Here is a 14,108-nt window from a genome sequence, read left to right as displayed (position 1 = left end):
CTGTGATGCACTTAATTGAACCCAAACCATGATCTAAGACTAACAAAGTAGCTCTGTTTCACAGCATTAACCACATAGAATATAAAACAGTCAAATTGCTAACATGCATCCATTTGACAAATATTGAGAACAACCAGAGATGAGGGTTTGCATCCAAACTTCTGTCGCTGGTTAAGACAGCAAAAGCAATTAGATTGTGGTTTCAGTTTAATGTTTAGACTTATTCCGTATTAAACCAAGACCACTGTCTTCTCTTAACCTTAATCAAGTGCTGATTGTGCCTAAAAGTAATCATAAATAAGTTAACTACTGCTGCAATCAGTACAAGCGGACATTGTATTGCAAGATTGGACTTCTTTTTCCAGATGATTCATAAACTGATTAGAGCCTTCCCTTCCTGCTAAACAGTTTCATCCTGAATAGAAAAGTACACAGTTAAAACCACAGGGGCCAATGGCCATGCATCAGGGGAAAGAAAACTATTCATTTGTTGGGAGAGAAAAAAAAGCCTATTAATTATGAATGATTGTTAGACGTAACTAAAAAAAACATACAAAAGAATTGTATTGTGTACAAAGTTACACAGTTTTTTTTTTTTTTACACAATTTCCTGCAGTTATTATGTTCACTATTTGGGTTTATTGTGTACACTTCTGTTTTTATTGAAATAACCATAGTCACCTAGACATCAGTTTACATGATATAAAAAAGGTCCCTTAAGAAAAAAGGTGCACTTCAGCCTTGGATGGCAACACTTTTTAATATTTTTTTTTAACTGTCCTCAGGTGAAAAATAAAGAGACTGATGTCGACTGCTCAATTCTACATTAGTCAAACACAATACATAAAGGCATAATACAGAAATATTATTTTCATGTAAGAAAATGCTTTTTTCAACACTAATAATCAGATTTTACCAATCATAAGAACATTCCCCTCTCCTCCCCACTCTGAAAGCAGTGTACGGCTGTAGTTCAGAGGAGCTGCTGTGGGAGAATTCATTAACTTTTGGGTGTACTATTAATAGTGAGGACAATTATAACATTGTTTATCGCATGGGCGAATCAAGATTCAAATGCTGGACTTAGCACTGGTGTGTTACAGAGGTTTGAGTACGTGATCTGAAAGCACAAGGCGGGGAAATGAGATGGAGTGCTGTATGTGGAGGCTTAGAGGGAGCTCGGAGAGAAAGCCCCATGCTAGTGAAAAGGTCATGTCTCAAATTTAACAGGTAAACAGCCAAGTTATTAGACTCGGATATGAGGCACATGTCTTGTCTAGACACTTTCAGGACGTAATTTTGGATATTTTATGTACTAGTATTCTTAGTTTTGTATCTGAAGGTATGTTTTGTCATTTAAAGGAAAATATCAGCAAAAGGAAAAGTTGCCATGTGGACAAAATATTGATTGATCGAATCAAAATGTTTTTTAAATCCAGAAGAATCTATCATTTTATTCAAAGTAACAATACCTTTCATTTAGTTGCCTGTCAATATTTTTAAAGCACCATTTTACCATACGCTTTTTACTCCTTGGTTGCTTTGTAACTATATAATTTAACCGGATGAAGGATTTTAGTCAATGGCGGTTTGATCTTAAGTTATCAGAGAAACAAACTGAGAAAATATTAGTGACCACACGGCTCGTAGCCCCTCAGCCGGTACAGATTTTTAACGTGAAAATGCTTGATTGAATGTTTTTACCGGTTCAAATCACCTGGTCTGTCTGTTTTGGAGCACCTGGGTCTTAAGGTATCAGAGAAACACACTGTGCAAACTTTAGCAGAAGCTCAGCCTGCAGCCCCTCTGCTGAAGTGCCAAACAGCATTGGAGAAACACCGATTTTAAAAAAAAAATGAAACTGCTTTATTCAATGGTTTTACCGGTTGAAATCATCTGGCCTGTTTGTTTTGGAAAGGAGAAGGCCTCTGTGAAGAAATGGTTTCTTGGTAAAAACCTCCTGAATGATGAACACTGAAGGAAACCAGAACCAGAAAAAACTGGCTGCAATGATGACATTGCTCCGTCTTTTGTTATTCTTTAGATTGAAAAACCCTGCAGGCAGAAAATTACACATTGCACACAAATCAAATAGAGTTGGAGCGAGGTGGCTGGTGTAGATGGCAGGCTGACAAACTATTCACAGTTACATCTGTACTCATATGAACCCAGCAGTTCATTTGTTAGAGAAAAATGCTCCTTCAACCTTATCATAATTTTCACTTTTTCTAGAAAGCGATAAGTGTTGGAAGCAGTGAATTACATGGTAATTTTCATTGTTGCCATAATTGTTTTCACATTTAGAAATCCCAAATATGCCTATTATGTTAAAGGGTAAAGCAATTTATCCTATCTTTAGCTTTTGTCACACTAAATGATTTAGCTTGCATTTCAGCATCGACGATGGCTTTGAACCAGAACTTTTTGAACTGCAAAAATCTTAAGCGTCATCAAAGGAATTGGTCCTTGTCTCAACAAACAACCGTATCTGTCATTTATTTAAATGCTTAAAGTGATTTTTATTTCATGTTTCTGGCCAAATACTGTCAAAATAATAGCTGTCCTTTCTCAGAAGCAAAGATGGAAATGGCATGGTGTTGTTTTAATGTGGCAGAGCCGCTCCTGGAGGAGGGTGAGGTGAGGTGGGTGGTTATGTGTTTTAAGTGTCTGACTCTGACACCGGAAACCATGATTTGAATCATTTCTCCTTCCAACAGTCAATACTGAGTTTTTTTAAACAATGGACAACCTTTAGGCCTACTATTTATTGCCTACAGCTGACAACTTAATCATTGACAAAGACCTATTCTGTTGTCATGGTAGCTGGTATGCTTGTTGCATCAAAGCCACATTCTTGTCTGCGGTCCAAACTAGATTTAAATCTCAATGTCACATATAACAGGCAGACCTTCAGCTTTTGGCTTTGGAAAACATAAAAATCAATATGAGACAACTCTATTTTGGTCCATTTTAAAATGGATTGCTTTTTGCACTTTCAGTAAACCGCAACTATGATAAAGGTTAGAAATCAATGATGGTTATGACAAATAAACTATTGTCAAGGTGGTTAAGGTTAAGCTACAAAATTGATGTGCTTCACCTCCATCCACCACCTGTTTCCTGCTTTGCCACATAAATAGCACGTTCGTTCCTGTGCTGGCACTGAACACATTGGAAGTAAATTGTGAGCTGCAGATTATTTACAATATGGATGTATTCCTTGGGATATTGCATGCATGCTCATAAACATCACCTGGAAATCAGGTTAATTTGTAAATAACATACATCCACACACAATAAGTCTTCATTAATTAGAAGTGCTAAATCAAAGACAAATGGGCCGGGGAAAACAAAGGGTGGGGGGGGGCAGGGGGTTGTTGCACCTATAATATATAGCCTGGACTGTCTTTAGAAGGGTGTAGTGGGCTCTGATTTAAATCTAATGAAGATATCATATGAAACAGTATGGTAGATGACCTAAGGTGGCAATTGGTACCAACAGTGCCATGCTAGCTTGTCAGGATGAGAGCTAAATAATGCTACAAATTTAGGCAAGATTTTGGCAAGGGAAAAATTGGCATGGCCATCTTCAAAGGGGTCCCTTGAACTAAGATAATTGAATGAAAATGGGTTTCATACACACACACGCACACGACTCTCCCCATTACAGACATGCAGTTTGGGCCAAAAACATGCAGTTTGTCCCATGTAGTATAAATGTGTTATTTTCACTTATTTTAAAAATGGTGTATTTTAATATTTCTGCATAATGCGGCCCCTAAACAGTTGAAAAATTTAAAATTACTTTCTTATCCCCGAGGGGAAATTCAGTTAGACTGTTAGCTCTTGAAGAATGAGACAGCCTGATGGCTGTAGGAGCGAAGGATCTTTTGAATCTCTCCGTCCTGCAATGGAGAGAGAGGAGCCGCCCACTGCTGTTTTTTTGGTCCATAAAGGTTTTGTGTAGCGGATGATCTGGGTATATAAGATGCACTCGAACATTTTGACAGTGCATCTCTCCACCACCTCCTCCAGTGTGTCCAGCCTGGCTCCAACCACAGAACCAGCTCCAGAAACAGTTTTGGAATTGCATAAACTGGGTATGACTGGTACACTGAGACCCTTGTGCTCAGTTGTATACATGTGTGACATCAGTGGCGGTTCTAGACCAGTGTTCCTGTGGGGGCCAAGCAGAGGCCAGTGTTTAATCAGAGGGGCACAATAAAAAACGGCAAAGATGATATTTAAGCATTCAAAACCTTTATTTTAGCTTATTCAAACATCTCATTTAAGTATATTTGGAAGATACAAATACATTGATTTAAATAATGAGACTCACCAACAAGAACAATTATTTTTGTACAACAATGACATTTTCTCATTTTTGTGCACAATTACCTTTTTTATGTTTTGGAAGTGCAGGACAGTAATAATGATCTTATTTTATTTTTCCACAAGCTTTTATTGAACAATTAAACTATGAAATAATGTACACATTCTGGGTTCCCTTTGTCCAAAATGAGGTATTGTTTGAATAAAAAATAGGTAAGAATTGTTCTTTCGTTCATCGTTTTTCATCACTTTATTATTAATTTGACACAGGGGCCACAGCAGGGGCCAAGGGCTTCTTCACAGGGGCAGTGGCCCCTGGAGGCCTCTGTGTAGAACCGCCACTGTGTGACATCTCAGTGCCCATTGCAGCCATATATTTAGTACCCCAGCCTGGCCCCTCATTTCAAATGGTCTAGAACCGCTTGAATAAACTTTTTGAATGAAATCCAACTGTAGCATTTGAAACACCATATCCTGACTGACTTTCATTTTCATTACGCGACTTCAATCCCCCCAAAATAAGGCCTTTTAAAAGTAAATTCATACCGGGTTTTATTAACCAACTTCTGAAAACTTTGAGGTGGATGATAACCAAGAGATGATGATTACATTTATTGCACTTTTTTTTTAATAAAGTGGCTGACATTATCCCTTTTTGTTTTTACTTTGCAGAGCTACTTAATAGCTTTTTCATATCTTCTGTACACATTCACGGGCGTCAACAGGTCGTATGTATCTCTCTCTCTCTCTCTCTCTCTCTCTCTCTCTCTCTCTCTCTCTCTCACTCACTCACTCATTTGCCCAACTGCAAATCGCCACTTCCCCCACATAAATAAACACGCCAGGTGGGCGGCAGGTGTGGTCGTCTCTGTCTGAGTGACATTGCTCATGATCTGGTCAGTCCGATGTGACGGCTGTCTTTCACGGGGTTGCTGAAGCACGTGGATGAATAAGCGATTGCGCGGCTGTGATTGGCCAGGCACGCGGCTCTCAGCGGGAGCACCGGGCTCCCTACTTGTCATTACTGTTGCTCCGATTCACAAGCCCATGAACACCGCTGGGCTCAGCCACTGTGTCCGTCTCCTCTCGGACTTGGAATTAATCTTACATTATTTAAAGCGGCGGCTCGCACCATGGATGCTACCATTTATCAGATCATACTTGGGGAGCTCGGGGATTTAAACTGTAGTTTGATTGATGCTTTACAAGACACTTTTTTGGAAAACGCTTCGTTGTCTTTGCTGAGCTCTGATGGTAAGATGGGATTTCTTTCTCTCTTTTTTTTCTTGTTCAATAATGAGAGGTGCTGCGTCTTGGAAAACGGAAACTATAAGCGTTCGCAATTTTTTTTTTTGCTCTACTTTCCCCCCCCCCTAAGGTTTCTATTGCAATGCCACAACCGATGAGATTGGAACCTGCTGGCCGCGCAGCAGCACCGGGAGGATTGTAGAGAGACCCTGCCCTGAGTACATTAACGGGGTGAAGTACAACACAACCAGTAAGACATTTAACTGCCATGGCAAAAGTTTTTTTACAGCATGCATTAAGATAAAAATGATTTTTCTCATGCAAGAGATTTTTTTTTTTTTTTGCACAACACAGCCAGATGTACTGGCTGCAAAAATATTTTTTGGTTTAAATGCACAGACACACTCAGCAAACAATACATAGGCCTATCTTATGTCACTAATTATATTTCATGTTAAATTGGTCTGTTGAATCCCCCCATCTGCTCTGACGTGCAGCAGTGGTGACAGTGAATCTCAATGATCATTACACCTCCTGTCACAGGAACAGCTGCATCAGATGGAGCATGTGTGCTGTTCATGCATAGGACTCATCTCGCTAAAATGACTTGAAAATCATTCAATTGTAATGAGATCACAATTAGCAGTAGTTCGATTTGATTGCTCCATCAGATATTGTAACTTGGACAATGTTGAGATATGTGTTGCAGTTATAGTGGAGTTTTATGGGGAAGAAAAATGCACTGTAAAAGGAATGGGGTTTTTGCAACAAAGAGGCAACAATCAGAGACACACAGGAGAACTCAAAGAATAAATCCATCACAGGCAGTTCTTGCTTCAGTAGACCAGGATGCATTGCAGTATGCTATTCTGTAGGCGACTGTAACATATTGACACCCAGGCAGCACCATTTTCTGGCCAACTAATCTGATTCAGAGTTGAGTTTATATGCCAATTACATGTGATGTCTTTTGCTGAATCTCACCCTCAAATATTTCAGTTGGCTGAACTTACTGTAAGAGATCGCAACTTCACCATCAGCACACATGTCACATTGGAGCACGTCATCCTGTCAGTTGTGATTGTGACCTGATGAAGATCTAATTAGTGCTCGGCAATATGCCAAAAGTCAATATCATGTTGTTTTTTTAACCAAATTGCTCAAGATCAATATTGCAAGGATAATATAACTATTGGCTACTACTAAAATATTAACATAATGAGTTATTTGATAACGAATCATCAGTAATGTGGATATAGTGACTAAGTGGATAAAGGCAAATACATAGAACCGTCTGGTAAGTTCAGAAAAAATCAGAAATTTACTGTAACGCAGCTTTAAAAATCAGGAAACGATAACAATATAATACAACATCCAATATCAATATATTTCCCAGTCCGAGGTCAGACATCAATATTCGGAGTCTTTTAATGAGCTTCACCTCGACTCAATCCAGTTTTGACACAAAGTTGCAGCCAAAGTCACTGGCTCTATCTGTAGACCTAAACAACAACAACAACAACAACAACAACATTTTCAGCTTGCTGTTTATTTGTCCAACAATAAGCTGAAGGGATGGTTTCTGTCTGCTGGCTTTGAAAGACTGAGTAATTCCAAACCCAGCCTGTATCAGTCAACAGTGCTGAGAACAGCATATCACAACTCTCCACCCGACCAACAGTGTCACATTATGTAACTTGTGCATTAATCACAAGGCTAACGAAGTTGTCCACACACTCAGAAAAGTAAATTGCATCAATAATATGAGAAAATGCTTGAGAAAATATCTCTTTTAATGCAGCGAGGGTAAAGGTTCAGGGTGACAGTGTGTCAGAAACTGGATTTTTCATTTAACACGGCTGTTATCTCTGTAATAGGCTCAGGTGTAGTGTCATTACCCACTAACCCCCCCGCCCCCCCACACACTCACACACACACACACACACTCTGCTGTCTGCCCAGTCACCTCCTACTGCATTGATTCACCCTCTGCTCTGCTGTTGTGCAGCATTCACTCGGTCTACACGGTGTGAAAAGTGCAGTCATTGGCATGACGACGTGTGCCGATGCTTTCTCTGAATTATATCTTTCTTTGTTGGACTGTGGACCACCTGTCAAATGCACTGAAGGAGTAGAATAGCGTTTTCTGTGCTGTAGGCTTTGCTTTTATTGCACAACTTTTGTTGCCTCCTGCTGTTTTAACAGCCTGGATGAGTCACATAGGAAAAAAATAGCGAATGAATCAAAGAAAAAATAAACTATTTTAGGTAAATTAAGTGACATTGTTGAACAGATTGCAGCTCTGAGGGGTAATGACACCGGTGACAGATTGCTTTGTTCCCTTGTGCAGAGCCCTTGAATATGAAGGTAGTTATTATTGAAAATGTCGACTTACTTTTGCCACAGTTTAAACTGCGAGCAAATTATTTTGCCGTGCTTGTCCATTAGAGCTCTGTGCCATTGCATTTTCTATTGAACGCTGTGGAAGAGAGGGAGATGAGAGGATTTCACAGTTTGTCCACTTTGCAGCCATTTAACTGAAAGTATTTTACAGCTTGTTTCACACACTGACGGCAGCGACTTGGGACTTTCAGCTGTCCCACTGTAGCTGAAGATAATAGACTTTTGCTTGACTCGGAGCCACTGAGGCGGACTTGATCGGTTTAGCTGTTTTTTGTTTTTTTCACATGACAATCGATCACAGAGTCACACGGGAATTTTAAGAGGCTGATGAGAATTTGCTGTATTGAGCTCTTTAATGAAGTTTTGATCATGTTAAGAGCATTAGAGTCTCTGTAGGTTATGGCAGGGATGCATATGAGCACAAAGGCTTAAGGGGGGAGGTTGACGGGACTTCAACGTGACAAACAGTGTGTGTTTGAACATTGCATGCTTAGCCTTAGCATGAACTTACTGCATAGATTGTGCACAATGTATGGCACTTACAGTAGACATTTGCGAAAGCTGCAGTATGTGTGTTGAATGCTATGAAAAGCTTTCATATACTAGATCTTGTCACATTGCACTAGACATCCTGCTGATCTTTCATCACATCTCTATTTGCACTGTGAAGTTCTGTCAGTAGACCTCCACATGCACATTACCAAGGCAGAGTCCTCAAATAGTGCTTATGTATTTCACAGTCACCAACATTTCAGTGAAATGATGGCATTTTTTCCAAAAACAATAGACAAAAATGAAGAACATCTGATTATTTTCCCCAGAGACAAGTTTTTGGATGTTAAATTTGAACCGATTTGTCCTCTAAGACTATATTTAGTTTATGATAGGACTGTGAAGTGTCTCAGGCTCAGGCTGAGCTAGACCAGCATACCAAACCCTTCCTGGAGTACCACTTGTCCTGCATGTTTTTTCTCCCTGTTCCAACACAGATGACTAATGAGCAGCTTTTTATCAAGCAGCTTCAGGACTTCATAACTAGTGGATCATTTTAATCAGCTGTGTTGGAGCAGGGAGAGATCAAAAACATTCAGGACAAGTGGAACTCCAGGGGAGGTTTGGGAAACACTGAGTTAGACCACACAAGATTTAATAATCTTAATCGTAATTTAAACAATATTTCTTTTAAAACGTATACACTCAAAAAAGTAACTTGTGCCCAGAACGAAATAAAATTATGGAAATAATTTCCACCTAAATAAAATGCTTTAATTTAGCGAGAAACAGTTTTGTTGAGTGAACACAATGTAAATATTTCGGGTCAACATGTTGTATTTGCGTTACTGTTACTTAATTACCAGGGTCAGTCCAACTAGATTTGTAAGGGTAATTGTAACATACTAACGTAATTTTCTTGGGCCATTTAAACGTGTATGACGTTATTAAGAGTTACTTTATTTAATAGGGTAGTTACAACTACTTTTTAAAATAGTGAAGTACATGAATTAATTGTGCTGAGCCAACAAAACACAGTTAGCTTGAAGTGGTTTAGCCTAAAAGATTACCTTTATCATATGAAAATGAACATAATAGTAATTATTCAGGAAATAAATACATTTTAAACAGAGTATTATATTCAGCAATTTAATTAGGTTGTTTTAACATAAAGTAGTCTAGTAAATTTTAAAGTGTTGCTTTTCATGCTAAAACTACATGTTTTAAAACTGTTCAACCACAAACATTTTATTTTGTAGAAGCTACATGTTAGACTAAGGTAACAGACACCCAGTTTGCTTTTTTTGAGTGTATATTAAAGAAAAACTGGTAATGAGATATGTAGTCTGTAAGTCAGTGGTGTTTGTAATGCTGAGCGTTAGTGTGGTGTTGTGGAGGCAAAACAAAGGTGGGTGGATGATCATGCTGAGAGAAAGCAAGACAGAATGAGGAGCCAGTCTAAATAACCAAGAGCCAGAGTGCCCAGGTGTTGAAGCCTCTGTCCAGATTGCCTGCAGGAAGTCTGCAAGGAAATACACAAAACAGCCGGAGGAGCTGGTACAGGGTCACTGGGTCAGGGACCATCACTTGAGAAAAAATACCACCACATTTGATTGATCTCGATATCTGGTACATACATACTTTGGGCATGGGAAAAGTGTGATTTTTCACACAGTAATGATATAGAAACATATATACAGTCATGGAAAGAAATATTACACCACCCTTGTTTTCTTCAATGTCTTGCTCATTTTAATGCCTGGTACAACTAAAGGTACATTTGTTTGGACAAATATAATGATAACAACAAAAAATGGCTCATAAGAGTTTAATTGAAGAGCTGATAGATATTTTCCATGGTCCATATCAAGAAAACCATGGAAAATCTATCTATCTATCTATCTATCTATCTATCTATCTATCTATCTATCTATCTATCTATCTATCTATCTATCTATCTATCTATCTCTCTCTCTCTCTCTCTCTCTCTCTCTCTCTCTCTCTCTCTCTCTATCTATCTATCTATCTATATATATATATATATATACGATAGACATTGTTTCATAATTTTAATGACATATACTGTTATATCACTGAGCTCAAAAAGTTGGGGCACTGTGTAAAACATTAATAAAAACACTGTTATGCTCTTTCAAATTCAGAAAGAGTGTTAATATTAATAAAAAACAAAAGTTTCCCACTTTGGGCATTAGATATATTTGGATGTCTTTGTACTGGATTCTGGAGTTTGAAACATTTGACTGATTTTTAAGATTTCTTCAGGTTTGTGCTCAGGTAACCCCAGAGAACACCCCCCTCAAAGGAAATTAATAATTTAACTTCACTGATTTAGGGTGAATGTATTAGTGGAACAGTAGTGAAGCCTTAACAAAACTCAAAATGGCATATTTCATTCCAAAGTCACAGGATGCTGCATGTTTTTACATGACATGGGCTATGAGACAATGAAGTCCTGTCTCAATTCTGCTGGGTCACATTAGCAGCACCCATCTTCTTATTAAAATTTTAAATCACAAAATAGGTCAGACTAAGAATAGAAGCAGGCCCCTAACATCACATGAGCAGGTGTTAATTAAACGGTGCAGTTACACACAGAGTCTGAAAAAATATATCAGTTTGATGTTACGCTAAAGCACACAAACTAAAGCCTGACTTGATGTGTGTTTTTAGGTCTGTTACTTTGGCCACAAACAGTATCTGACCTATGGGACTAACAATAGATCCTCTTCCATTTGCCGCCTAAACCTTTAATGCTACAGGCCTGCATAGCTGATCAGCATGACCAAGGGCGGGCTGCTGTTATATTTCAACGCAAGCCCCTTGGCCTTGTACTCCCAGTTGTCAAACACTGGAGGATATAAATGTTGTGTGTTAATTCGTAGGTTTTCTACTTAACGGCTGAGTGAGTTTAAAGTCAGCAAAATGTTGCGATTCTCTCACAAAAATCTGTAGCTTCGCAGACTTACCAGGCCTGTTCAGGTAAGGTAAGGGCTGTGAATTCCTTTCCATTTACCCCAGCATATATAAATATTAATATCTGTGCAGAGTGGCTTAAGAGGTCTATGCATTTTTAAACCTTCCTGTGTCCCTTTTTTGTGTGTGTGTGCATTTATTCAGTTCCTTGCTGTACATGAAATGCACATCACTGCGGTTAAAGCAGAGTTATTAAATCCGGTGCAAGTTCATCCTTTGTCTGTGCCTTGTCACTACCATGTGATGTTTTCTGTCAAGCCTCGGGCAAGACGAGATGGTCACAGCAGTACAGATGAACGATATCAAAAACCAATGTGTCAGTTTTTCAAATTTACACCATATCTCGGTGACCTGTGGGCTTTTCTCCATTCAGACTCTCAGGGTGTAACGGTAATTATTCAGTGAATCGTGTTTCTTCTTTGGGTGAGCTCACCTCATCTGTGTGTGCCTCGGTTCATTGTCACCGAGGACACATCCTGTCAGCACACAGCGTACTGTTCCCCACCGGTCCACAGGGCTCAAAGTCAGGCTCTCTGTTTTCTACAATAGAACTTTATTGATTTCCTTATCAGGATTAATAAAAGTCTGAGACGTATCAGTGCCATGGCGCGTATCAGGTTTACAGAGAGGAGAGCTGCTGCAGCGTTGCATGTTGGGTGTACAGCTTGATGCTGTATATAATGTTAGAGGTGAGGCTGTGCAGCATGACCTCATCTTTCTGTGGTAGATGTGAAAGTGAATAAACAAACATCATCAAACAGGAAAATGGCAGCTTTCTCACAGTTCACGGTTGCTTTGCGCCCTTATTTTATTAGTATTTTTTTTTAAAAATAAAACAGCCATAATTGCAATCATTTCAATCACATAGATGCTTTATTTCAAAGTTAAAGCTCTTATTAAAATGTTCAAGAGCCACTAGTGACATTGGAGGATAGTCACGTGGGCGCAAATCTTTTTAAAAAATGGACTGAAGCTGTACTGTAGATTGCTCGGATGCATGCTTCTGTAATTGATTTATGAAATTAAAGATATTCACCCAAGCAAGACATTCTTCCGCTTGTCAAAACCTTCCTCAGCATAATGACTCACCAGTGTTTACCACTAAAGTTTGATGAGAATCTAAATGAGTGCAATCATGCTTTGCATCTTCTTGTCAGAAAGCTGTCATGTCCCCTGTGGAGGAATAAAACCCACATTTATACATGAAATGTAGAATATGAAGAATATGTACACTACCGGTCAAAAGTTTTAGAACACCCCAATTTTTCCAGTTTTTTATTGAAATTCAAGCAGTTCAAGTCAAATGAACAGCTTGAAAGGGTACAAAGGTAAGTGGTGAACTGCCAGAGGTAAATAAAAAAAGGTAAGCTTAACCAAAACTGAAAAATAATGTACATTTCAGAATTATACAAGTAGGCCTTTTTCAGGGAACAAGAAATGGGTTAACAACTTAACTCTATGGAGTCTTGGGCTATTTTGTCCATTTTTGAATTATTTTCATGTCTTTGTAAGTCATTTTGTGTCTTTTTTTGGTAATTTTGTGTCTTTTTTTAGTCATTTTGTGTCTTTTGGTGTCTTTTTTAGTCATTTTGTGTCTTTTTTTTGGTCATTTTGTGTCTTTTTTTAGTCCTTTAATCCAACATAAAATGTGATTTTGAATCTTTTTTTTACTTTCAAAACACTATCATGCTCAATAAAGAATTTTAAATGTTGCAAATGTGCATTCATTTCAGAGTACACTAAGACATTAAACTGCGTAATTTTCAATTAAATTCTGGAAAAGTTGGTGTGTTCTAAAACTTTTGACCAGTAGTGTATCTTTTCCACATTAAAATGTCCTAAATGACTAGACCTATGCTATATATTGTGTTATGTTCTTACATATCCCAAATGTTTCCAACGATTTAAAACCCAGAGAAATCCATAATTACATATTCAAGGTAACAGTCCTTTTCATTTGCTTGGATGTCAATAGCGTCATATCCCCTTTGTGCATGTGTTGTGGTTGTCTGCCAGAAGCTGTCATAATCCAGTTTTCAGTTACATTTTTACAATATGCTCTTAAAATATTGGTGGGTTTTAAACTGTATATTTTTACCAGGTGAAGGATTTTCTTCATTTGATGTCTGGCTTTTAACAAGATGAGTAAACTTTAACGACAGTCGAGAGGAGCAAGGCAGATTTGAACACTTTTTATTCTGTGATTTTATCAGTTTTAATCACTGGGTCTGTTTGTTAAAGAGAGGAGCAGACCTCTGCAGACAGCAATGATAATGAACACAACTCCCATGATCCCACGCTACTTCAAAATGTCACCAAACTATAGTGATTATAGTTTTTCTCGAGTGGAAGAAAATTACATATCGTGCGTTTAAAAAGGCCTGCAGAGACTTGTATGTGCAAAGTAGACATTTAAAATATTGTATTTATTGGGTTAAAATTTCCACAGAACATCTTTTCATACCCAGGTGCACTCTCATGCAGAGACGCACACACCTCTTGCTTCTGCAACTGGGGCTTTGCAGTGATTTCAACAAAATCCTGTGTAAAGTACCTCTCCTTCTGTGAATGCACCCCCTTGAAACCTTTGATCCACTCCTCCGTGGTGAGATCTGGTAAGAGGTTAGTCAATCAGCAAA

General features: G+C 38.4%; 1 protein-coding gene across 1 annotated transcript in view; it reads left to right on the top strand.

Annotated features, from left to right (window-relative positions):
* Nucleotides 1-5,439: 5,439 nt before the first annotated feature.
* The window catches only part of LOC131980723 (corticotropin-releasing factor receptor 2), a 45,271-nt gene continuing 36,602 nt past the window's right edge, over nucleotides 5,440-14,108 (top strand). The window contains exons 1-2 of the mRNA XM_059345011.1: nucleotides 5,440-5,586; nucleotides 5,711-5,830. Coding sequence (XP_059200994.1) covers nucleotides 5,466-5,586; nucleotides 5,711-5,830 — 241 coding nt within the window. The 5' untranslated portion in view covers nucleotides 5,440-5,465. The remainder of the gene's footprint in view (nucleotides 5,587-5,710; nucleotides 5,831-14,108) is intronic.

The sequence above is a fragment of the Centropristis striata genome, chromosome 11 (assembly GCF_030273125.1).
Source record: "Centropristis striata isolate RG_2023a ecotype Rhode Island chromosome 11, C.striata_1.0, whole genome shotgun sequence".
Lineage (NCBI taxonomy): Eukaryota > Metazoa > Chordata > Actinopteri > Perciformes > Serranidae > Centropristis > Centropristis striata.
The sequence above is the reverse complement of the archived record's forward strand: the minus strand, read 5'-3'. Positions and strand labels throughout refer to the sequence as shown.